General features: G+C 36.2%; 1 protein-coding gene across 7 annotated transcripts in view; it reads right to left on the minus strand.

Moving 5' to 3' along the window:
- Positions 1-24,057, minus strand: part of LOC126470165 (cAMP-regulated phosphoprotein 21) — a 1,039,480-nt gene that overhangs the window by 36,230 nt on the left and 979,193 nt on the right. For all 7 annotated transcript variants that reach the window (XM_050097798.1, XM_050097794.1, XM_050097797.1 and 4 more), the window contains 2 exons: positions 16,601-16,715; positions 9,172-9,328 (listed from right to left, as the gene is read on the minus strand). In XM_050097798.1, coding sequence (XP_049953755.1) covers positions 9,172-9,328; positions 16,601-16,715 — 272 coding nt within the window. The remainder of the gene's footprint in view (positions 1-9,171; positions 9,329-16,600; positions 16,716-24,057) is intronic.

Below are 24,057 nucleotides of genomic sequence, written 5' to 3' on the forward strand. Positions count from 1 at the left end.
TATAGAGGCACGGTAGGGGTAGAATATTCAGCTGTTTAAATAATTGCTTTGAAGGAGTTAGCCTTGGACTGTCGGTAATTATTCTAACAGCTCGTTTTTGTAGAATGAAGATGGTTTTGAGATTTTTCTTACTATGACCCCAGAAGATGAGGCCATAGGTAATAGCAGAATGTATATAAGCAAAGTAAACAGCTCTGCTACATTCCCTACTACATACAAAGCTAATAACGCGTAAAGCAAAGCAAGCAGAGCTTAACTTATGTGAGAGATACAGGATATGGGATTTCCAGTCTAAATTTTCATCTATATGTACACCTAAGAATTTTGTGATAGCAACTCTCACAATTTCTTTATTTTGTATTCTGAGATCTAGATCAGAGTGTGACTTTGCTTTCCTGTAATGGATATAATTAGTTTTAGAGATATTTATGGTTAATTTGTTCACTTCAAACCAATTTTGCAAATATTCTATAACTCTGGTTGCAGATGTTGGCAATACCCGGTTTATGTCAGTTACTACAATGTTTGTGTCATCCGCAAACAGGGTTATATGAGTACCATTTACTGGAATCTTTATATCATTTATGTAAAGAAGAAATAGGAGAGGTCCTAGAACACTCCCCTGCGGTACCCCTATTGGCACAGTCTGAATATCCGATCTGTAAACAGTACTTTGGTTTTTACTGTTTGTTGTTGCAATTTCTACTACCTGTTTCCTATTATGGAGATATGACTGAAACCACTTTTTAGCTACTCCTCATATACTGACATATTCTAATTTGTCTAGCAGGATATCATGTTGGACAGTATCGAATGCCTTTGAGAGGTCCAAATTTATTCCTATTGTACTGTTGTTCTTATCTAGCCCCGTTACAATATTTTCAATGAATTGGGTGATGGCTGACTCTGTACTTATTCCTTTGCGGAAGCCATGTTGGTTTTACTGTACATATCCTTCTACTTCTTCTACGGACTCATCACTTTTCTGAGAAAGATTTATGGAGGTTTGGCACATGATAAGATCATGCAAACATATGAATTTTGTGGTTATTAATCTTAGTACCTTGTAACCTATTTGAATAATGTGACGATACTATCTGCCTAGCTCAAATATTTGTTAATTATGTATTTTCTGAATTCCTTGGCATGCATTCCACGTTAATAGTCACTATATGATTAAATGTACCTTTTAAATGTAAATATCACAGAACATCCCATTATCTACCATCATATCACCTACTCTGAGCTGTTGTGTATGATGATACTCTTTTTCTATGATGTATGATTTAAAGGACAAATAAAAATCACAAGACAAAGACACTTGTATTCAAGAAGATAGTAGTTCAAGTCCTTGTGTAGCCACCCACATATACACTTTCTGTTATTTTTGTAAGTTACTGAAGGCAAACAACAGGATGGTACATTTTAAAGACTGTGGCCTATTTCCTTGCCCATCCTTCCACAATCCAACTTGTGCTCCATCTCTAATAACCTTGTAGTTGGTTCGATGTTAAACCCTAAAATTTCTTCCTTTTATCACTTATCCTAGACACATTCTTATCTAAATGCTACAAATTTCATGTATATGAATATATGTATCCATGTGTTATTGAAGAACACAGGAAATAAAATCAAAATATGAACAACAGAAACAGCTGGAACACTATTTGGAACACATGTGTATCTACAATGAAATTGCAACATGAACAAATGGAACAGGACTGACAGAGACACAGATAAAGTGAAAAATTTTGGTCATTCAGCTCTTGTGCATATAGTGGCTATTAATCTGGAATACATGCCAATGAATTTAGCAAATATATAATTAACAAATATTTGAACTGCGCAGATAGTATGCATTATTTTTTGCTCTGCAGATATGCTTGAAGTTACATTGTGGAATATCCTTACCTTTCTCTAGCAGCTGTTTGTTATAGTCATTCTTTTTCATTTTTGATGAGAGAGAAATTGCTTAAAAGTTACAAAGTCAGGCACTCAATGCCTATTACTTAGTCTGAAAATAAATAGTTTTTGAAATATGATCATTCCTTCCTGTGATATGTATTTGTCAGATGACACTAAGAAGTACTCAGTGCTGTTACCATATCCTTCAGCTCCACTTCTCTTATAATTTTGATCTCATGTGATCACATCAGACTGCAGTAATATTTATGGAGCAAATGCTCCTGTCATGTGTGCAGATTGTCAAAGTGTGTAGAATACACTGATAAATTTAAATGTTGCTATAGCTGGAAATCGAATTGCTTAAAGTCAATTGACTGGTGAAGCCAAGCTACTGGCATCATTCATTAAAAAAATTGTGTTATGTGCTGTCAAACAAGGCACAGAAAAGTTGGTGCTTCTTTAGTGTGCATAAATTATATCCATTGTTTAATGAAAGGATGACATTCTCCAGTAACAGAAACTGGAGATAAACCACACTTGCTAACTCGTCCAGTAAAGTGTGTGGCCCTATGAAACTGTCACCACAGTTCCCGCCCACATATTGACTCTAAGACAAACCTTACCTCCATGCTCACTCATGGATCTGATCTGATTAGATGTGGTTATTGTGGTTAGTTATTGTTGCATTCTGGATGATTCCAGTCTCATCTATGAATGAAATGCAAGCCATGAACTGTTGATCTTCAGCAGTACTCATTACATAACAAAGGGAGAACTGTAATATGGTCTAATGGTCTTGTGCTCTGAATGACTGACACTGTAAGTGAAATGGATAAAGTAACTTCCTATGCAGAACTTACTATAAAAAAGCATTATTTATTCCTTTATCTGCTCCATCTTTTGCACATTTATTTCAGGATCATCTTATACTTGTCACAACACTCACTTCTGGTGTGTAAACTGTATGAGGTATACTCCAATCCCTTTTCCCCATTACGAATGGTCTCATGTCTATAAGTTACTGGAGTAACATGCTAATGGAACATGGCGTGAAAGATGTTGTTCAGCATACTTACAAATACCTGAGTGTAACACTTGGTGGGATTATGAAATTAGAATGATCACAGAGTTTAAGTTGTAGATAAAGCAGGTGATAGTTTGATTCATTGGTAGAACACTAGGAAAATGTAAAGGAAATTGCATACAAAACACTTGGGCAACCCATCTTGGACTATTGTTCAGTTGTGTGCAAGCCATACTGAATAGCACTATCAAGGGATATTAAATGTGTACATATGACCCACAGTAGAGCATCACAGAGATGTTGACAAACTTTAACATGCAGCTGCTTGAAGACAGATGTGAACAATCCCAAAAATACCTACTTAAAAAGTTCCAAGAACTTGCATTAAGTAAGGACATCTGGGAGTATATTACAACCTCCCTGTATATCATTCCCATAATAAACACAAAGGTAAGATTAGACATATTACAGTGCACAGAGGGGCATTTAAGGAGTCAATTTTCCTTTGCTCTTGACCTGAGATGAATGGGAAGAAGACTAGTAAGCGGTGCAATGCGAAGTACCGACTATCATATGTTTCACAGTTGTCTGCAGAGTGCAGATGTATGTGTAAATCTAACATGACACAGGCTGTTGGTTAACACCATTGGCTAAACTGTATTAGAATAACATGTCTGCCATGTCTTGTGTAGAAAAATTTCCATTTTATCGTTTTACCTTGTTCACACTCCATGAAATCACTAATCTTGTTCTGATGACAATAAAATGCCATTGGAGAATGTATGGAACAATTGATGTAGGAGGTAGTTGTAAGTGAGATGCATCACAACAGTATCAGAATCAGAGGACTAATTACAGAGACAAACACAAGAAATAGTAAATGGGTGATATAGCAACAGGAAGACAGACTACATTACTGATTACTGATCATTCTGAACAAGTAAAATGGTTCATATTTCAACAAGTATATTTTTTCATACATAAGTTTATGTGACTTTTTTTCTAGTACCTGTAAGAATATGGGGCACTTTTTTTAAAGAAAAGAAAAGAACCTGTACATCTGTCTTCTGGTCAATGCCTTCTCTCAGTGGGCCTTTACTCAAGAAATTGGCTATATGAAGTGAGATTTCTCAAAATGAGATTTATGATTATCAAGACAGCTCAACAAGCTATACTTATAGCCACTGTTGTACATTGTGTCTAAAGTTTATCCATCAATCAGCATAGTGTTATCAAAATACACATAAGACTAATCTGATAATTATAAGATTTATTCATACTTTTATATTAGCTTTCCAGTTTCCCATAGAATACTAATGACATTAATCTCATGTTTTTAAAGTTCAAAGAAATGTTTGGGAAAAAACTCATCTCAAAAAATTACAATGACACAGATATTTACTATATACTTTACTTCATTATCTTTTTTGTATGATTATTTTCATGCTAAGAAAACTTGAAAAGAGGAATACCTGAGTCCTAAACATTACATCACGATTAGGATAATTTCCATGATATCCTTGAATACTTACAACATTAGATGATAAGATCATTTTCTTTATATTATATCAGTAAGCAAACACTGAAAAGCCCATCGCCTACAAAGTATTGTCACTGAAGTTTTACTGAGTGTCACTGTTTATACATACAACATGAATCTTTGAGTACATTGAAGACTAACAGGTAAGCTTAATGAGTTAATCATTTGTGCTGAAGAATTAGAGTTGAGCAAGCCAGTTGAATAATCTTCCTCTCTCAACATTATGTTACAGGCTTAGCTTCTTAATTCTATAGAGAAAATATGGAGTTGCCACATTTGTCAGAAACTGTTTTGATTTCAAAAATATTGATATTAATAGATTTTGCTCAAAGCAGCATTCAGAAGCTTGTGCAACAGAAGTAGTATTCCATAATAAGTCCTTTATAATAGTAAGTATATACAGAGCATCTTCTGGAATGTTTAACCTCTTCATAAAAAAACCTGGCAGTTCTGTTGTCCGATCTCACAGTAAGAAACAAGGAAATAGTGGCTGCTGGTGATTTTAATGTGGATTTACAGAAAAGCTCTATCAGTGAACAATTATTGCAATCAATAACACTGTTATTCAATTTGATTCCTACTGTAAACTTTGCAAATAGGGTACGTAAATGCTCTGAGATTGTTATTGATAATTTATAATATCTTTGTAGACAAATCTAAGAAAAAAAGTCATATCACGAAACCAATAGTAAATGGGCTATCTGATCATGACATGCTAAATCTTGTGTTAAATATTGAAACTTGTCAGGGTAAAAAATCTATTATATATGATTACAGGAGGGTAATAAATCAGTCAAAAATTGAGAATTTTAAGAGATTGCTCAATGACATGAACTGGATAGAGGTTTACAATACTTATGACTCAAATGTAAAATATAAATAATCCATTAATAAAGGTACTTCCTCTTTTGAAAATTGTTTCCCCCAAAAGGTGTCTCAAATCAAACAGAAGTCTAAAAATAAACCATGGATTACACACGGAAAAAGATATCATGTGTGACAAAAAGGAGACTGTATCTGCTATCTAGGAACAGCTCTGATGTTAGCATTACAAAGAATTCTGCAAAATATTGAAGCAAGCAATCCAGAAATCTAAGCAGCTTTATTACGAGAAAAAGATAATTACATCAGGCAACAAAATAAAAACTATATGGGGTATAGTGAAGACAGAGACAGGTGGGGCCAAAAAGGAAGAGGAACAGATAGCTCTAAAAATAAATGAGACATTGGTAACAAGTGCTTGTAGTGTTGCAAACCTCCTGAACAAGTACTTTGTTTCTGTTACTGAAAGTTGGGGTTATCAGGTTCAGTAAATGGTGTAATGGAGTATCTGGGACAAATCTTTACAAATAACTTCAGTAAAATGGAAATGACACTCATGTCTCCCAAAGAAGTAGCACCTACCTTAAAATCCTTAAAACTTAAGTATTCTAGTGGTTATGATAACATGTCAACAAAGTTAATCAAAGAATGCTCATGTGAGTTGATTTCTGTCTTAAGTTATTTGTGTAATCAATCTCTTATCAGCAGAACATTTCCAGACTGGCTAAAATATGTTGAAGTTAAGTCTCTTTTCAAGAAGGAGGATAAAGAGAGACCATCAAACTATCAATCAGTTTCAATTTTGCCAGCTTTTTCAAAAATATTTGAAAAGGTTGTGGTCATGTGTCTCTTTAAGCAATTAACAGCAAATAATGTATTGTCCAAGTCACAGTTTGGGTTTCTTAAGGGTTCTGATAGAGAGGAAGCTATTTACATGCACAGTGAGAATGTATTTAATTCATTAGGTAACAAATTAGAGGCTACTGGCATTTTCTGTGACCTGTCAAAAGCCTTTGACTATGTGAATCATTGCACTCTTTTAAGTAAATCAGAATATTATGGAATCACAGGCTGTGCTGTGAAATGGTTTGAGTCTTATCTAACTAACAAACAAAGGGTGTCATTGTGAAATATCTATGCACTAAGGTCCATAGGTTTTTTTCTGTGTGTACATTAATGACCTCTCTACTGTTACATCACCAGATGCTAAGTTTGTTTTGTTTGCAGATAATACAAACATCACAATAAGAAGCAAGTCAAGTACAAATTTAGAAATGGCTGCTAATCAAATGTTCACTGACATTCATAAATGTTTTAAAGCTAATTCACTGTCATTAAATTTTGAAAAGAACCACTAATCCAGTTCAGAACCTGTAAGATATTCCCTTCCAGCATGTGTATGACAAATGAAGACATGCAGCTTGAAGAGGTTAACAGTGTTAAATTTCTGGGATTACAAACTGATAATAAATTCAGTTGGGAAGGGCATACCATAGTATTTCTGAAGCCCCTAAACAAGTCTGTATTTGCAGTGAGAATGATATCAGATGTAGAACATATGAAAAACTTGCATATTCTGCTTAGTGTCATTCTGTTATGTCATATGGGATCATAGTCATGGGTAACTCATCAAACAGAGCAAAAGTTATTAGTGTGCAAAAGCATGCAATAAGACTCATTTGTGGTGTAAATTCAAGAACATCATGTAGAAATGTGTTCAAGAAACTTTGTATTCTAACCACTGCTTCCCAGTATATTTATTCCTTAATGAAATTTGTCACAAGTATTATCTCTCTATTTCCAGCCAATAGCTGAATACATACTGTCAGTACTAGGAATAAGAACAAGCTATGTAAAGAACTAAAATCACTTACCTTGATCCAAAAAGTGGTCCAATTTTCAGGAACACACATATTCAATAAATTGCCAGCAACTATTAAAAACTTGGTTTCAAATAAAGTACTATTTAAACAGGGCTTGAAAGACCTTTTGATAGGCAAGTCCTTCTACTCTATAGATGAATATCTTAACAGAGACTGTTAGCCCAGCTTAAGTAAAAATGTCTGTTAGATTTCAGTTTTTACAGCAGCTGGTTCCAACATTCAAGATTAGTTATTTTGTGTATTATAAATTTATTGAAAGTGCATGACTGTGTTTCATTCTGACAGTGTATTAATACTGTAAATATCTACAATTCCAGTTTACTGTGATGTATTCACCTATTTTGACAATGTCCTGACAACTGATCAGGATAGTGAGTATTATATTCAAATGTTTTACATTTTTTATGTTATTCTTTCTGACTTGTTCCACACCCATGAGAATCATCTCATTTTTGGGTCTATGGAATGAAAATTGAATCTAATTTAATCTATGTAACATTGCTGTCTATCAAAAGATTGGTAGAAACACCGTAATTCTTTGTTACAAATTTTCTTATGCAGATGGTACACCATTTCCAGAATGAAATTTTTACTCTGCAGTGGACTGCAGACTGATATGAAACTTCCTGGCAGACTGCAGATTAAAAATGTGTGCCAGACCAGCACTCAAAACCAGGACCTTTGCATTTTGCAGGCAAATGCCCTACTAAGTGAACTACTCAAACATGACTCATGCTACATCTCACTGCTTTACTTCCACTAGTACCTAATCCACTATATTGTCTATACTCCTTTGTGGTTCTCCTGCAAAACTTTCAAGACTAGTAGTCCTGAAAGAAGTAAAGCTGTGAGGGTCAGTTGTGAGTTATGCTTGGGTGGCTCAATCAGTAGAATTATTTCCCTATGAAAGGCAAAGATCTCGGGTCCGAGTCTGGTCTGACATGCAGATTTAATTTGCCAGAAAGTTTTGTATCAGTACATACTCTGATGCAGAGTGAAAATTTCTTTCTGGAAACAGTCCCACAGGCTGTGGTTATGCTATATCTGTGCAACATGTGTTCTTCCAACAGTGCAAGTTTTGCAGGAGTACTCCTGTGAAGTCTGGAAGGTAGGAGATGAGTTAGTGGTTGAAGTTAAAGTGTGTGGAAGGATTTGGGGTCATGCTTGGATGGGACAGTTGGTATCGCACTTGCTCATATGAGTCTTAGGTATTTGGTTCAAGCCCCAGTCTGGCACACAGTTTTAATCTGCCAGGAAGTTTCATGGTCCTACCTTCTCTTTCTACAACCTGTGAACCAATTCACCCAGGCAGTTAAATAACAGGAATGCATATTTAATGTGGAATAAAAAACTGGTAAGATTATAACTTTTATGATACACAAAAAGCAAAAAGGGAGGCAGTGCAGTGATTAAGGCACTTACTTCGATTAGTGAGCAGCAAGATAAAACTTTCTGTCATGCCATCCAGATTTAGCATTTCTGTGATTTTCCTAACCCTGCTTTGGCAAATGCTAAGATGGTTTCTTTGAAAATAATACCGCCATTTTCCTTCCCTATCTTTTTCCTATCTGAGTTTCTACTCAATTTTTGACAAAAATGATAGATTGTTAAATCCTGATCTTTCTTTTTTACATACAGATATAGTGCTATATGAGCGATGTCAAATGGTGTGTGACAGGTAAGAATTGGCTTGGGATAAAAATAATAAAACTTAAGATTTACAGTTTTCCAGTTGCTTTGTGAGTCTTAATGTCTTATGTATTTTAAACAGTGTCTAAATGAATGTCTATACAAGTAAAGGTAGTGAAAATGTACATACCAGTAACATTTATGTAAATAGCTGATGATTGAATAAATAAGAAGGTGTCTTGGCTTTTTTTTTTGTTTTTTTTTGTTTTTGTTGGTTATAATTTAGCAGGGCATAATTTTTATACATGAAACTATAATATTAAACAAATGCAAGAAGCATAAAAGCAATATACAAAAAAAATTTTTACCTGATTTTGAGGAGGTGTGCCTGGTGGAGTTGGAGTGTGGAAAGTAGCTTGGCCACTTGAAATGAATGATGGCACACCAACTGATGGTGCAGACGCATAGTATGGCATTCCTGCTGTACTCGCCACATGTGTTCCACCAGATGTCACTGTATTCAGGCTGAAAGCACATGATACTCAGAAGCTTAGACAGCAGTTAGTGATTGATTTATTAACTACAGTCCTGCAATGACTAATAATTAGTCAGATTACACTACAAAATACAGGGTGGTAAATAAACAGTTTTAAGAAAATATGTAGATAATAGAAACAGTACAGACTAAAAGAGAACTGAGCTGTAAATTATTCCAGATTTTGCATTGGTTATCTCTTCCTTTTTATTTTAGATTTTGGGTTGTTATTTTTTTCTTTCCCAGAGTTTGAGACAGTTGTGTAAATGATGATGTATGATGCAATGTAATGAAGTAGGCTTATGACTGCAGAGAAAAAAAATAAGCTACACAAAGAAATCAGCTATTTAATGCACAGTGAGGAACTTGGCAGCAAAAGACAAATAAAGGTAGCAGAGGTGTCATATAAATAATTCTAGTTCTACATCTACCTCTACATACACCCTCCATAAGCTACCATAGAGTGCATAACAGAGGACCCTGTACCAATAATAGTCATGTCCTTTCCTGTTCCACTCACAAATAAAGCCCTAATTTCTCCAATGGCACTTTTAAAGTGTTATGTATTAAAACTGCTGAGGAGTCTGACACCATGTAGTGAAAGCAGCCAGTTGATGCAAAAGTAGATGGGGAAACATAATAAGTTAGTTAGAATCACTAATAAAAAAGCAGTTGTCAAATAGGGTAGAAACAATGTAACAAATTATGAGAATATGGTGGAAATAATATGTTTCCTCTTAGGCAAAATGATGAAGACATTTGTTGATGATAAATGTGGGAGTCAGTTACTATGTGTGTACATGAGGTTCAGAATAACAGGTCCATTAAACATAAAAGGGAAGACAGATGTATGCCTCACTATTTCTAAAACACAATGGTTACTCTGGCTTTATATTCACAGAAATGTAATACTCCTAGATACAGAAAAGATGTTCTTAAGGAACGTTGTGCTTATTATTATGTTATAATCAAGAAAACATAGTAAATTAACAGTGTAGCTAAAGAAAAATGTCTAGAACAGTCAATCAAGTGTTGATAGAATCAGGCACTGGAACTTATACGTACACAGTAATGGCACTAAGTATGCACAAAAAAATTCAAATTTGTGTGAATTCCTAAGGGACCAAACTGCTGAGGTCATCGCTCCCTAGACTTACACACTACTTAAGCTAACTTATGCTAACTCATTAAACTTCGGTTACACGATAAATCAGTCTAATCTAAAAGCCGTAAATTCAACTAAATACCAAGGTATTACAATAATGAACATTTTAAATTGGAAGGAACACACAGAAAATGTTGTGGGGAAGGTTAACCAAAGACTGCGTTTTATTGGCAGGACACTTAGAAAATGTAACAGACCTACTAAGGAGACTGCCTACAGTACACTTGTCCATCCTCTTTTAGAATACTGCTGCATGGTGTGGAATCCTTACCAGATGGGACTGACAGAGTACATCGAAAAAGATCAAAGAAAGGCAGTACATTTTGTATTATCATGAAATATGGGAGAGAGTGTCACAGAAATGGTACAGGATTTGGGCTGGACATCATTAAAAGAAAGTCATTTTTCATTGCGACAGAATCTTCTCACGAAATTCCAATCACTAACTTTCTCCTCTGAATGCGAAAATATTTTGTTGACACCAACATACATAGGGTGGAATGATCACCAAGATAAAATAAGGGAAATCAGAGCTCGTATGGAAAGATACAGGTGTTCATTCTTTCCACGCGCTGTACAAGATTGCAATAATAGAGAATTGTGAAGGTGGTTCGATGAACCCTCTGCCAGGAAGTTAAATGTGATTTGCAGAGTATCCATGTAGATGTAGATGTAGATTGATGTAGATGCTAGAACAAAACACACACACACACCCATGCCCAAGGGAGGACTTGAACCTCTGGCAGGAGCGGCCGTGTAATCCGTGACAGGGCACGTCAAACCGTGCGGCCACTCCACACAGCAAGTATACACAAGTTTCCTATGTACTGCCAAAATTCTTTGAGCTTTAGTTATAAAAGGGTAGCATTAAGAGCTCAGTGGCCTCTTTGTTTCAAAAATACTGTAGTGAGAGTCCTCTTACAATCATAAAAGATGTAGATGTAATTATTTTATTTGGACCAATATGACTGAATTTTTCAGTAAACAACTGATATGAATGAAGTCAGCATTCACATCTCAAACCCCTTCACTCCCTTACTTCAAATTTCCAGTGATGCATGGTCAAATGCATGGTATTCCCATTGGCAAAAGTGTTAAGAGATTTAAAAAAGAGTGACTCAGGTTTTAATAGCAAATCAGTGCAACTACAATGAAGATTTAAGTGAGAAATTCAAAAGTCAAATAAACAAATGAATTAAAAATATAACTATTTTTACTAAAAAATTTTTTGTCTGCCAACAATTGGAATGACCCAAAAATTTGTCAGTAGCCCTATTGCAGTATTTTGCAGTGTAACCCTGGGTTATATAGGATAGTATCATTACAGAGCTGGGCAAGAGTTCTTCTGTAGCATAGAACCTTTCAGTCGTGGTTCTTGTCACTCAGGTAATTGTTACTGTGGCACATTCTAGTGTCGGTATATTCAATGGGCATACAGCAGTTTTTTATAGACACAGAAATAGACATTTATGTCTATGTCAGTCTTATGGTAACAATTCTCCAATGAGCAGAAAGTTCAATGGCCTTCAAGTGTTGGTATTCACAGGAAATAATTTAGAACTGGTCATTCACTAAATCTTGCAGTGCTCACAGTAGCCAGGAACTATCTGAGCACTGTGAGCTTTTTTGATGTTTTGAAGAACTTGAGGTTTTGCAGCATTAAACAACAGATATATAGTTCAAACTGACTACCTGAAAAAATGTGGAAATTTTCAAACCTATTCTTGCACAGAGGAGGATAAGAACAATGCATTTGTCAGGCTTAGGTGATGCTACAAAAGCCCTCCTGCAACACTAGAAAGAATGCAGCTTTTCAAATTTCAGAGTGCAAAGCAGAGTCAGGAAAATCATATGTATTTTCTCTAGGTTTGCACAACAAAATGTCAAATGAGGGAATGTGGTTCTACACAGTATCTTGGTTTGATATCTTGTGACAAGTACACCAAACTCACAAAATTCTGCAGGAGTCTAGACTAGACATTTACACAGTTCACCAGTAATGACATTTCTAACAAAATTCAAAATAACAAAAAGATACAACTTTGAAGAATATGAGGTAAAAACCCTGACAGCTGATTGGCCTAAGACTAAAACTGTAACACTACATAAGAACAGAATGATCATACATTTGTAACCTCTCGACTTTGCTGAAGCAAAAGAAATTAAGCTGATCCCAACAGAAAAAGTATAAACTAAGAGTTTCCTTCCTGTGATTGATCAATTAAAATCTACATTGTGACAGTGGCTCAAAGTACAAAAACTAGCCAATTCACATGTTGCATATTTTAAAATTTGATGAGAAAACTGCAATTAAGTCCAAACTAGTTTTAGACACACAACAATGACTTAGATAATCAACAAAGAAATGAATTGATTCATTTCAAGGCTTTAGTTTCAGGAAGATGATGAGGGGAAGTAAAGAGTAAGTGCTTAGAATAGGTGACTGTGTAAACTCCTCAATGCAAAAAAAATCTAAGTGTGTTTCCTAATATTGAGGTTGCTCTAAGAATGTACCTGTCACTTACAGTCACAAATATCAGTCAAAAAGGGTCTTCTCACAATTGAAGTTGACCAAATACAGGCTTCTAATGTCCATGTTAGAAGACAGGTGCTATGTTCTGACTTGACACAGAATTGAAAATTATGCTTTATAGTTAAGTTCTAAAGATAACAAAAGTAACCTAATTAGTATGAAGTGTAGGTATGAGCCATTTAGCCAACGGTATTATTTGAAACTTTCATTTTAAGGCAAATTCTGTGAAAAAGTAATATATCTGAATTATAGTAAATATGAATTTTAATGGTCTTTAAATTTCCTTTCTTATCTGTAATTTACCAACTAAAAATATTAGCTTATAGTTGAAGTGTGTTATTTTCAAAAATGAAATACAGATTTTTGCATGGATATAAATCAACTTTTAAAAATGTAGTTGTCCATGGAGATTTTAATAAGTAGCTTATAACACCTTAGTGATTTCAGTTCTTTTAATTTTTTAAAACTGCTCTATTCTCCAAATCTGACACTGTATAGTAAAATTCTAAACACTTAAATAAGGAATCAAAAATGCCTCATTAAAGGCTTTTAATTCAAAAAAGATCCCAAAACTCTACATTTATTAATGCAAAGAATACTTCATACAACAAATCACCAGACATAAGCTCTGAGTGTAAGTTCACTGATATTATTTATCCTATACATTGACTGAAATTTTTATAATGTGCCTAAATTATTCATGACATTAATATTTATCAATATTTATCAGACAGTTTCCCTCAAGTATTTATGCACAGATACTTTCCACATTGCAGAACAGAAAATTATTCATAATACCACAGTAAAAAATGTGAAAGACTAAAGAAATAAAATTAATTCACATTGACATTTTGGAAAATTAATTTACATTGACATTTTTGCAGGTAGATTAGAGTGGATGGATATAGCTTCAGCATAAAACTAATATAAAAGGTTTATATCCATGATAAAATATAAATGTAGTACAAACATTAACAACTCATTGAATATATACAAGAAATATTGATACTCCTTTCCTCTGGCTAGAACATTTGGTTCATTCAATCTGGACAAGATTATATACAGGGTGAAGTGAAATTCGCACACTTGGGCTTCGCAGTGCGACTCCTCACATGCCACCGATAAAAAAAGTCTCTCACAAAATTTGGTCTGGTGAGTACATCTGGCAGAAAAAAGACATTAAATAGTGGCAGTCTGGCAACACTGTAACCATATGAATAGTAACTTCCTCTGTCAGCACACACTAGTTGTGCTGTACAGTTGGTGAAGTGGATAGAGTTTTGGGTAAGTATACAGGAGGTCGAGGGTTTGATCCTGGGTTGAAGCATGCATTTTTTATTTGGTAAATGCAGTCCAGGTGGTAAGGTATCTGGCATCTTAACTATCAACAGTGACTGCACCGAGTCCTCTAGCAAACATTTGCACTTACATTCTATAAACATAGAAATGGAAGATTGGTCAGCTTTGAAAGAAACCCTTTCCATGTCGTGGGTGTGAATTTATTGGCACCACTTCATCTACTAGATGCGAGACCAGTTTTCTTTGTACCCTCCTCCACTGATCTAATAGATTGGTACCAACTATTATTCTTGTCTCATTCAGGTCCATTACATTTCATTAGGGCCTTACATTACCAGTAGGACTAGCAATGTAGTTTGCGAATAATGTCCAAACTTGGTTACTATTTGTATGTGTTATCACCAGGGTCCTGCTAATTATGCCTTTCAACATTAAGTATGGTAATGACATGCTGTTTAGTACATATCTCAATGCATTATTATTATTATTATTATTATTATTATTATTATTATTCTATCAATGGGATTGTGGAAACATCAAGTCTTACCATTAGGGAAACAGTGTAATATGAAACTGAACGTTTCACAATTAGCGGTGTCGGGATGAATCATGCAGAGCTATATCTGTAACAGGGATAATGCACATTATATGGCACAGTGTGCAGGACTGACGGTGTGTTTATACTGTATGTGCTGTCCACCAGACAAGGACTAGTTTTGAGTGGAGTAATGCACCCATGACAGACTCCAGTGTACATGTGTACACGTATCGAATTCTGTCATTGTGAACCTCTAAACCAGTGTGGCAGATGTATGGCATACACAAATGATGAATATGTGGATATGCTTCTGGTCCTTGGTGCATCTGCTAACCGGGCTGGTGATGCCACTTGTGAATATGCTGCTAGATACCCTCATTGAAGCCATCCATGTAAAAATGTGTTATGTCATCTGGAGTTGCACCTTTGGGAGTCGGATTCTCTCCTTCCACCATCACATGACAGAGGTTGTCCATGGACTCGCCGTAATCCAGCTACTGAGGAAGCTATTTTGGAGGCCATACACCAAGAACCTCAGCAAAGTACACGTAGTGTAGCAAGGCAGCTGCATGTCTCACAATGCATGGTTGTGCAATGTTTGGACGTGCACGGAGGTTGCTTTGGACATCTGTTGTTCTGAGGACAATGTATTCTGTTGTGAAGGTCTTGCCCTCATTAATATGTACATTATTGCTACTGTGTGACATTTGAGTGCTCATAGTACATGTAGTATAAATGACAAGTAGATGTTGTGTTATTTTACTGCGATATCATCTTTAGCATCTCAAAACTGATGTTTTTGTAGTTATTCTGTCCGATGGCAGGTCATTTGTTTCAATTGTCTGTTTCTTATTTGTCTAACCACGTATTTTTTATGTTCAGCATTACAAAATGTTGTAAATTTAGGATACATGTGACCTAAGAAATGGTGTATATTACAGTATGAAATTTCAGAATGAAATTAGCAAATAAGAAAATACGCCCCAACCCAGGATTGAACCCTCGACCTCCTGCATGCTAACTCAAAACTCTATTCACTGCACCAACCTTACAGCATGACTAATAACTCTGATTATGTATTTATGTAAACGGAGTTTTGTGAGGGTTAGACAGAACTTTTACTAGGATCATGAGTAAATAGAGGTAAAGTAAGACAGGATGAGATCAGATATTGGTATAGTTTCATTGTAGACCATTCTTGTATGTATAGATGCATAAAAATATGTGCTGATGTAGGGCATAACTATTATTAGTTGCAAATGTGTTTTGTAAAATATGGCAATGACAACCAACAAGTGTTATTGCTTGCAAGGTGGACTGTAATCTTACTGTTCACCAGACCTGTAACCAACCTAATATCTATGAGAAACAGTCACTTCATAACTGGTTGAGCAGTGCTCTTCAGCAGTAGGAGGTATTACTCCAAGAAACAGAACCAACATCTATTTGATCAGTTACTAAAATGTGTAAAGGCTCCCTTTCTAACTTGAGATGGCTTCACAAAATTGATTTGTTCCTATAATGTAAATTTATAGTGATGAAACTTTCATGATTTATTTGCTCCATATTTTATCATTTTGGCATTTTCTGGAAACTGAGTAACAGTGGTGCAATTCTGAGAATTATTAGCATTTGTTTAATCTAACTTCTGACATTACACATTCGATAATACTTTCTTAGTAAATGAAAACCATCTAAAATATTAAATGCTGTATTAAGTAACTCACGGGTTCAATGGTGGACTCGTATACAGCATGTGCACTGCAGGCTGTGTGCACAATGAAACAGTGTCCACTGCTCCTGATGCTGGCACCGATCCATAATTTACAACAGGGCAGCTTGCTACATTGAAAAGAGAGTATAAGATGAATCTAATCTGTAAGACATTAAAAATGTTTTTCCTTGTTAAATATACACTAATTAGCCAGAACATTATGACCACTGACTTATTATTGATATAAAGCCATCCAGGTGATAACAGTGCCAACTGGCAAGAAAAGACTGCTGGTCAGATAGATACATGGTGCACGCAGTATCAGTCAGCGTGCTGTCTGTGTGTAGAATGGGGAAGGTGCGCCATCTATCTGAGTTTGACTGAGGGCAGATTGTGATGGCCTGGAGGCTTGGCATGGGCATTTTAGAAACTGCATGACCTGTTGCATGTTCAGTGAGTGCCATGGTGAGTGCCTTCAACACATGGTGAAAGGAAGATGAAACCATGTCCAGATGATGTGAGGTTGGGCGGCCACCCCTCATTATGGATATCAGACATTGTAGGCTGGGCAGAATGGTAAAACAGGACACGTGTCAAATTGTGGTGGAACTAATATCAGACTTTAATGCTGGACAGAGTGGAATTATGTCTGAACACACAATGCACCAACCACTCATAAATATGGGCCTCCACAGTCGATGACACATGAGCCAATGTTAACACCATGACATCAGCAACTATGACTGAAATGGGCACATGACTACCAGCAGCGGACATTGGCACATGGTAGAGCACTGCATGGTCTGATGAATACCAATACCTTCTTCATTATGCCAGTGGGAGGGTGCAAATCCATCGTCTTCTAGGGGAACAGCTCCTTCACACCTGCAATGCAGGACAGACAAGCTTGTGGCAGTTCCATTATGCACTGGGAGACAATCACATGGGCACCCATAGGTCCAGTGGAGCTCATGCAAGGCACCATGATGACCAAGGAGTATCATAAACTGGTTGCAGACCATGTACACACCTTCATGACAATCATGTTTCCGGATGGCAGTGGAATTTTTCAACAAGATAATGCACCAGGTCACAAGGCCAGGAATGTAATGGAGTGGTTCAAGGAACACAATGGAAAGTTCAAATTGATGTGCTGCCCCCCCCCCCCCCCCCCCAGTTTGACACATCTAAACCCAATCGAACACATCTGGTGTGTGACTGAACATTGCGCTAGAGCTCATAGGCCCCCTCCCCAGAACTTACAGGAATTAGATGACTTCCGTGTGCAGATGTGGTGCCAACTCTCTCTAGTGACCTACTAAAGTCTCATTGCTTCCATATGATGATTCATCACCACTGTTATCCATGTCAAAGGTGGATGTACTGGTTATTAGGTAGGTGGTCATAATGTTCTGACTGATCAGTGAATTAAACACAGCATTGAAAACATATTTTGAACTGTGGATGAACTGCTGCTTAAAATAGACATGATAAAAAGACATTCAATAAATTTAGCCTGAAAAGAATGATTCTTACAATCTGGAAGTTTTATCTTCCCAGCAGCTCATACGTCAATCATTTGCTGCTAAAGCAATACACTTTTCTAGGTGTACATTATCAGTAATGGTGTCAATTATCTAACACTGGAGATGTTCTCATATGATTTTCTTCACTATGTTGGAGAAGTACACTATCTATCTCTGCAGAGAAGCATTTAATTTTTTGACTGAGGAAGCTGTTTGGAGGTTAAAGATGATGTGGAATCCAAAGTTCAGGCACTGGAATCACATTTTATGGAACTTGTGTTCAAATTTCCATCTTATCATCCAAGTTCCATGTTTTCCTTAAATTACTTGTGTCAACATTTGAATGGTTCCTCTGAAAATGCCAGAATTGATTTCTGTCTCCAATCTTGTTTAGTCTACGCTTGTGCTCCATTTCTAATGACATTTTTTGTTTGCATCTTTGACAACAGATGGAAAGTTTGTGACTACAAAGAACTTCAACAACAAAATACAGCTTAAACAGTCAAATCTATATGCACTGAGCTGTGTAAACCCTTAACTTCAATGAAATTGAAGTGGCAGTATTACTGTCCAACAAAAGAGAAGCTGGGGACTTACTGTTTGAACATGGCCCATCAGCAGACACACAGACTCTTCACAGGGCAGATATTGATTTGGTTTATAACTGGTAAAAAAGTTGAATCTGCCACAATAGTGGCATTACCAAGAGGATACTTGTGACAGTGCCATGATCCACAGCACTGAATAAAGCCATGACCATGACCAGGACCAAGCATAAGCAATACTTGGTAGATCATTTTATGTGCTCCACATGTAGGTCTCAGATAGTAAATATCTATCTATTTTTTTATGGACTATTTTGTGCTTGATCTTTATACGGTCCCTAAGGGATTGTCTAACTGATAGTTTTTTCAATACTGTGGTGATACTTGGACTTCAAGTAGGCTGAACTGTTCGATTACTTGGCATGTGTTGATGAGTATACAAGTGCATGTGCACGCTGCATCCCATTGCTGCTTGTCTACTGTAAGCAATAAATTAGTGTCAAACTGGACACTACTGGTTCATGTATATTTGACTGAAGCGGCATGAGAGCAAGTTATTGTTGGTGCACATAAAATATATAAATGCCCTGTGTCTGTGGTTAAATAGTAACTTGCATTTTTATTCTTGTGAAAAGATTAGTGTTATCACCATCTTTATTTTCTTTGTTTCATGCTCTGTAGTTCATAGTTGTAATAGTGTGGTTTTGCTCTGTCTGAAGCATCACATTTATATAATATGATTTCTTGTTGTAGTAGACTCCTTTTAATTGTCACTTATCCTTCAGTTGTTCACATTAACACCTATTTTTATGTTACTATATAGTTCTACATTGTCTTCCATAAATAAATATTATGTTTGTCATGTATGGTTGGAAGGGAAGTGGCCACTGTTAGGATACAGCTAGAAGCAACACTGGCAGCAGTTGACAGGGTTCTAACTGCAGATAACATTTGGGCACATGTGGTGCACAGTGGTGGGTCTGACTATCTTTGAGTGGAAGATAGACATGAGGGCTTTGCAACATGGCTGTCCAAGAACAGCTTGGCAATTGTTATGAGGTGATGCTCATAGTTAAAAGGACATCTGACCCATCACATGATGCCTTGACTGCTGGATCTGTGGCTGATCATTAAGAAAATTTTTGGCAAGCACTTATGATGTTTTGCTGGCCAATGGCAACTCCAATGTTAGGTAGCTAATGGAGCTCCTCTGGGAAACAGCTACAGCTGTTATGGCTAGAAGAAAGATCAGTGTGCATTTTTTGTGTAAGTATGAGGTTGGTAGTGAGGTGGGGATATGGGAGTCATTTATCCTAGATGCGAATAAGGCCAATGGCAATTGAATGCACAGGGTGCAGCTAACAGTGAATCACAGCAGCTCATAATTTACGTAATCATACTCAGAAGTGAATGTGGTTCTCTGGTTTGGAGCTAAGTGGAGTGCTCAGATGGTTCTATGATGGTCCAGTAGGCAGGTTTATAGATTACTTAAAACCATATATTTTTAGTAAACATTTTCTTAAGACATTCTGTGACACAACATGTGCAACATCTTCATCAACATCTACAGCCGTACTTAAAAAATGACTGTGAAATGCAGGGCAGAGTGTCCATTCCATTATACGACATATCTGAGTGCCTTCCTGCTTCATTTATGTATGGAGTGTAGGAAGAATGACTGCTTAACTGCCTCTGTGTGCAACTTAATTAGACTAATCTTGCTCTGTGGTCCCTACAAGAGTGATAGGTAGGAGGCTGTAGTATATTCCTAGAGGCCTCTCTTAAAACTGGTACTCAAAACTCGTTCAGTAGGCTTTTGCAGGATAACTGGGATATTGAGAACTTATAACATTGCAGCACATCAGCAATCATGAATAATTTAATGATTATTTTAGCATGCTTCTAGCTGATGGTATTCAGTCTGTACTGCGTGCATGCATTTTGAGCATCCGTGGAATTTGCGATTCCACATATATAGTTTCGGCCTATCCACGTTCTATAATTCTATAAAATCGTCCTCCAGCTAGGACATTATACATACACATGCATTAACTTCCTGTGTCTTTGACCCAGTTGTTGGATCACTTTCATAATGCATTTTATGCCAATCACATGGAAGAAGATGATTTCTCAATTTGTGTGTGCGCGTTCCTTTCTGACATTCTCACAACATAGCTGCCGGCGCTACCTCAGTTTACCTGCGAGCACATGGCCCACTGAACATTGGATGGGGTGAGGAAGCATGCTTCTGATGTTTGAGCTAACGACAGCTATTGATATGGTACACACATACCATTCATTTTACATTTTATGTGAGTCTTTTGCACTTTCGGGTGTTCCATATTAATGTTGGACCATGCCTCTTTAGGCAGTTTGTAGTTTTAGTTTGTTCTGAAGAAAGCATGATTATCTGCACTGAAACCTAGGTCCACATCTGGTTTCTATTTTCAATCGAGGTGGATTCTTTATAATCATAACTGGGATCAATCTGCAAGAGTTTACCAGTACAGTTTTTTCAACATTTCTGTGGTGCTCTTGTACAAGTAAATCGAACCTGTGAATCAAGCTCACCCTCCTTGCATGCGTTCACATCCAATGATGGTTCTATTTGGTATGGGTACCATAAACATAAGTAATATTCAGGGTGAGTCACTTCTGTGAGCATTCTCCTTTTGAAGCTTATTACATTTTCCCAATATCCCATCAATGGACTGAAACCTGCAGCCTGCTTTATGTACAACTGAACTTATGTGGTGATTCCTTCCCAAATCCCACAAATTAAATTAAATGATTCTATGGCATTACTGGCCAGGAGACTCCCTCTGGGGTCGTTCAGCCACCTGGTGAAGATGCTTCTATTTGATGTCACTTCTGACGCTTGTGTGTTGATGAAGATGGGATCTAATAATTTTGACACCACAAATAAGCAGCCCCTGAGTGAAGAAAATCTTCAACCTGCCCAGTAATTGGACCTGGGCCCCCATGATATAGAGGCAGCAATGCTAACCGTTAGAGCTGTAGACTCAAAATCCCACAAATTATTATAGCCTTTTTGTAGACTGGTGTGAGCTGAACTTTCTTCCAACCTCTGGGGACAGTTATATACTCAGTCACCTATTAGTATATGAAATTGTTGACAGATAATGTAACTTCTTTGTTCAGTGTAAATAGTTTAGCATTAAATTTAAAAAAAGCCATTTCTCATTTTCATTGTTGAATAGTAAATAGTTACATTTGCACCAAAAATATATTTGTAATGACAGCCTAACATCTAAAATGTAGTGTTAAAAATAACTGTCTGTACTGAAATTATTTAAAAACTTCATCCCTGAAGAGACTAAACATAATATTCACATTCAGATTCTTTATCAGTCATCTGGCATAAAAACATGGAATAGATGTTCTCTGTTCACTTAAAATAAGGAATTAGTATGTCTTAATATGAAATTTTGCATAAATACATTATTAAAAATTTTAACTTGTACTGGCCATGTACATTAATTTTTGTAATGAGTAAAGTGAGTTTCCTAATAAGAAAGCGGGCATTATTTCCCTTAAAGAATTTTACAGCCATACAGTGTGTGAAATTTGGAAGTTTCTTATATACTTTGACTGCTGTATGAACATGGCAACAGATAGTTTTTGCTAATCTATTTTGTGGTAAGACTAGAAAGCAAAGGTTCTAATATTATACTTATGTATGTGATTTGTTACAGTTTGGTTAGGTAGTTCAAAAAGTACACAATGAACACTACGAAAAACACAAAAAGTAATTACTTTAAGCTATAAGTTTATGATTCCTATGACTGCCTTCTCCTGGATTACAAAAATGTCATTTATGCTTTTGCTACTTCCCCATGAACTAATCTATACATTAACACAGACTAAAAAATGCAAAATATGCTACTCCTATTTAGTTTAAAGTTACGCATACCATTTCCTCTCACTAACCTAACTGTTATATGTTCAACATGAGAGAAGGCAAAACACACATATTGGCAGAAGAGCCTCTTTTGCCAGTATATATAAACCAAAACTTCTATGATTCATCAGACAGCAAAAACACACTAAGGAAGGCCATTTGCAACAGTGGTCAGAATATCGAAGAATTTTACACTTTGATAATGTGATCACATACTCAGAAGAATTTTGTTGACTGTTAAACCAAGAAATGTTATAAATAGAGGAAAAATTCAGACAACAAGAAACTCTTCATATTACTTCTTATGAAAGAACTCCATACAGTCTGGACAAGTTGGTTTTGTACATGTTTTGGAAATACATCTTGTTTCTCTTTTGGAGTTTTTATCCTTGCACCTATGGGAATTCCTACATTTCTTCTTTGCAAGGTAATGGGTTTCTCCATCCAGTCTTACATTTGCAGAACACCAAATGTGTTGCATTTTCTTCAGGTGAGCATGGTCAGGGGTGCTTGATGGTCTGCCACAATTCCTTTTCAGACTTCCAAGCTCTATAACTGTTGTACCAACTGATACCTTGAATACTACAAAATAAATATTTTCTGTAGTGTCTCATTTGAAAAGAGTCCATGTGTTTCCAAGCGCAGCATTATAAAAATAAAATAAAATAATCTCAAATAAAACTTCTTGCTCTACGTAGTGTGATGATAATGTTCTACCATCCACTCACTCATGTCTACTCTGCCCATAAATTTGTTGTAGTATGCTACAGCATATGGCTCCTCTATTTTTACACAAGCATGGCTTGTTAGATCCCATCTTTTTGTTAATATAAGTTGGTGTCCCTTGAACAAAGGTAGATCGCATGTGGACAATGTTTCTGTCCATTCCTCACACAACTTTTATATTGTCATTAGAAACAGCAATAGAGATGGAACTTTGGCCTGATTTTATTAGAGCTTCACTGTTAGACAGTTTACTCTCTGCAACCTGCAATCTGTTGGACCTTATGGTTCGCAGTATATGAATTTTATTCTGCTTCAGATATGAAAGCAGTGGGATTTTGTGAATAGATTGTCAAGAATTAGCTTGTAGTTCTTTCCTTCTAGTCCCTAGCACTTCCTTACAATAACATTCCCAATAAGACCCAAGTTAGGGCATGGTATGGTATTCTGTTCTTGCCTTTTCCATAGGTACACCTATCAAAATGTTACATATCCATCTGAGCTACAGCATACTCACGTTCTGGATTCCCACTTTTTGAATTTAGACTTTATATATTGTTTTGCCCTGCTTCTACACTGTAAGTGGATAATCATTTCATCTACAGATTGATAGTCAGTTGGAGTTACTGTCTCTGAGATTATTTTATCTTTCGCACTATGTCCGCAGATGTGTGCATATGTAACCAATCAATTTGTATGAAATGGTGCTTAGATATCGCTGTTTCAACAGCAACATTACAATAAGAAATTTTTG

This window comes from Schistocerca serialis, chromosome 3 (genome assembly GCF_023864345.2).
Source record: "Schistocerca serialis cubense isolate TAMUIC-IGC-003099 chromosome 3, iqSchSeri2.2, whole genome shotgun sequence".
NCBI classification, from domain to species: Eukaryota; Metazoa; Arthropoda; class Insecta; order Orthoptera; family Acrididae; genus Schistocerca; species Schistocerca serialis.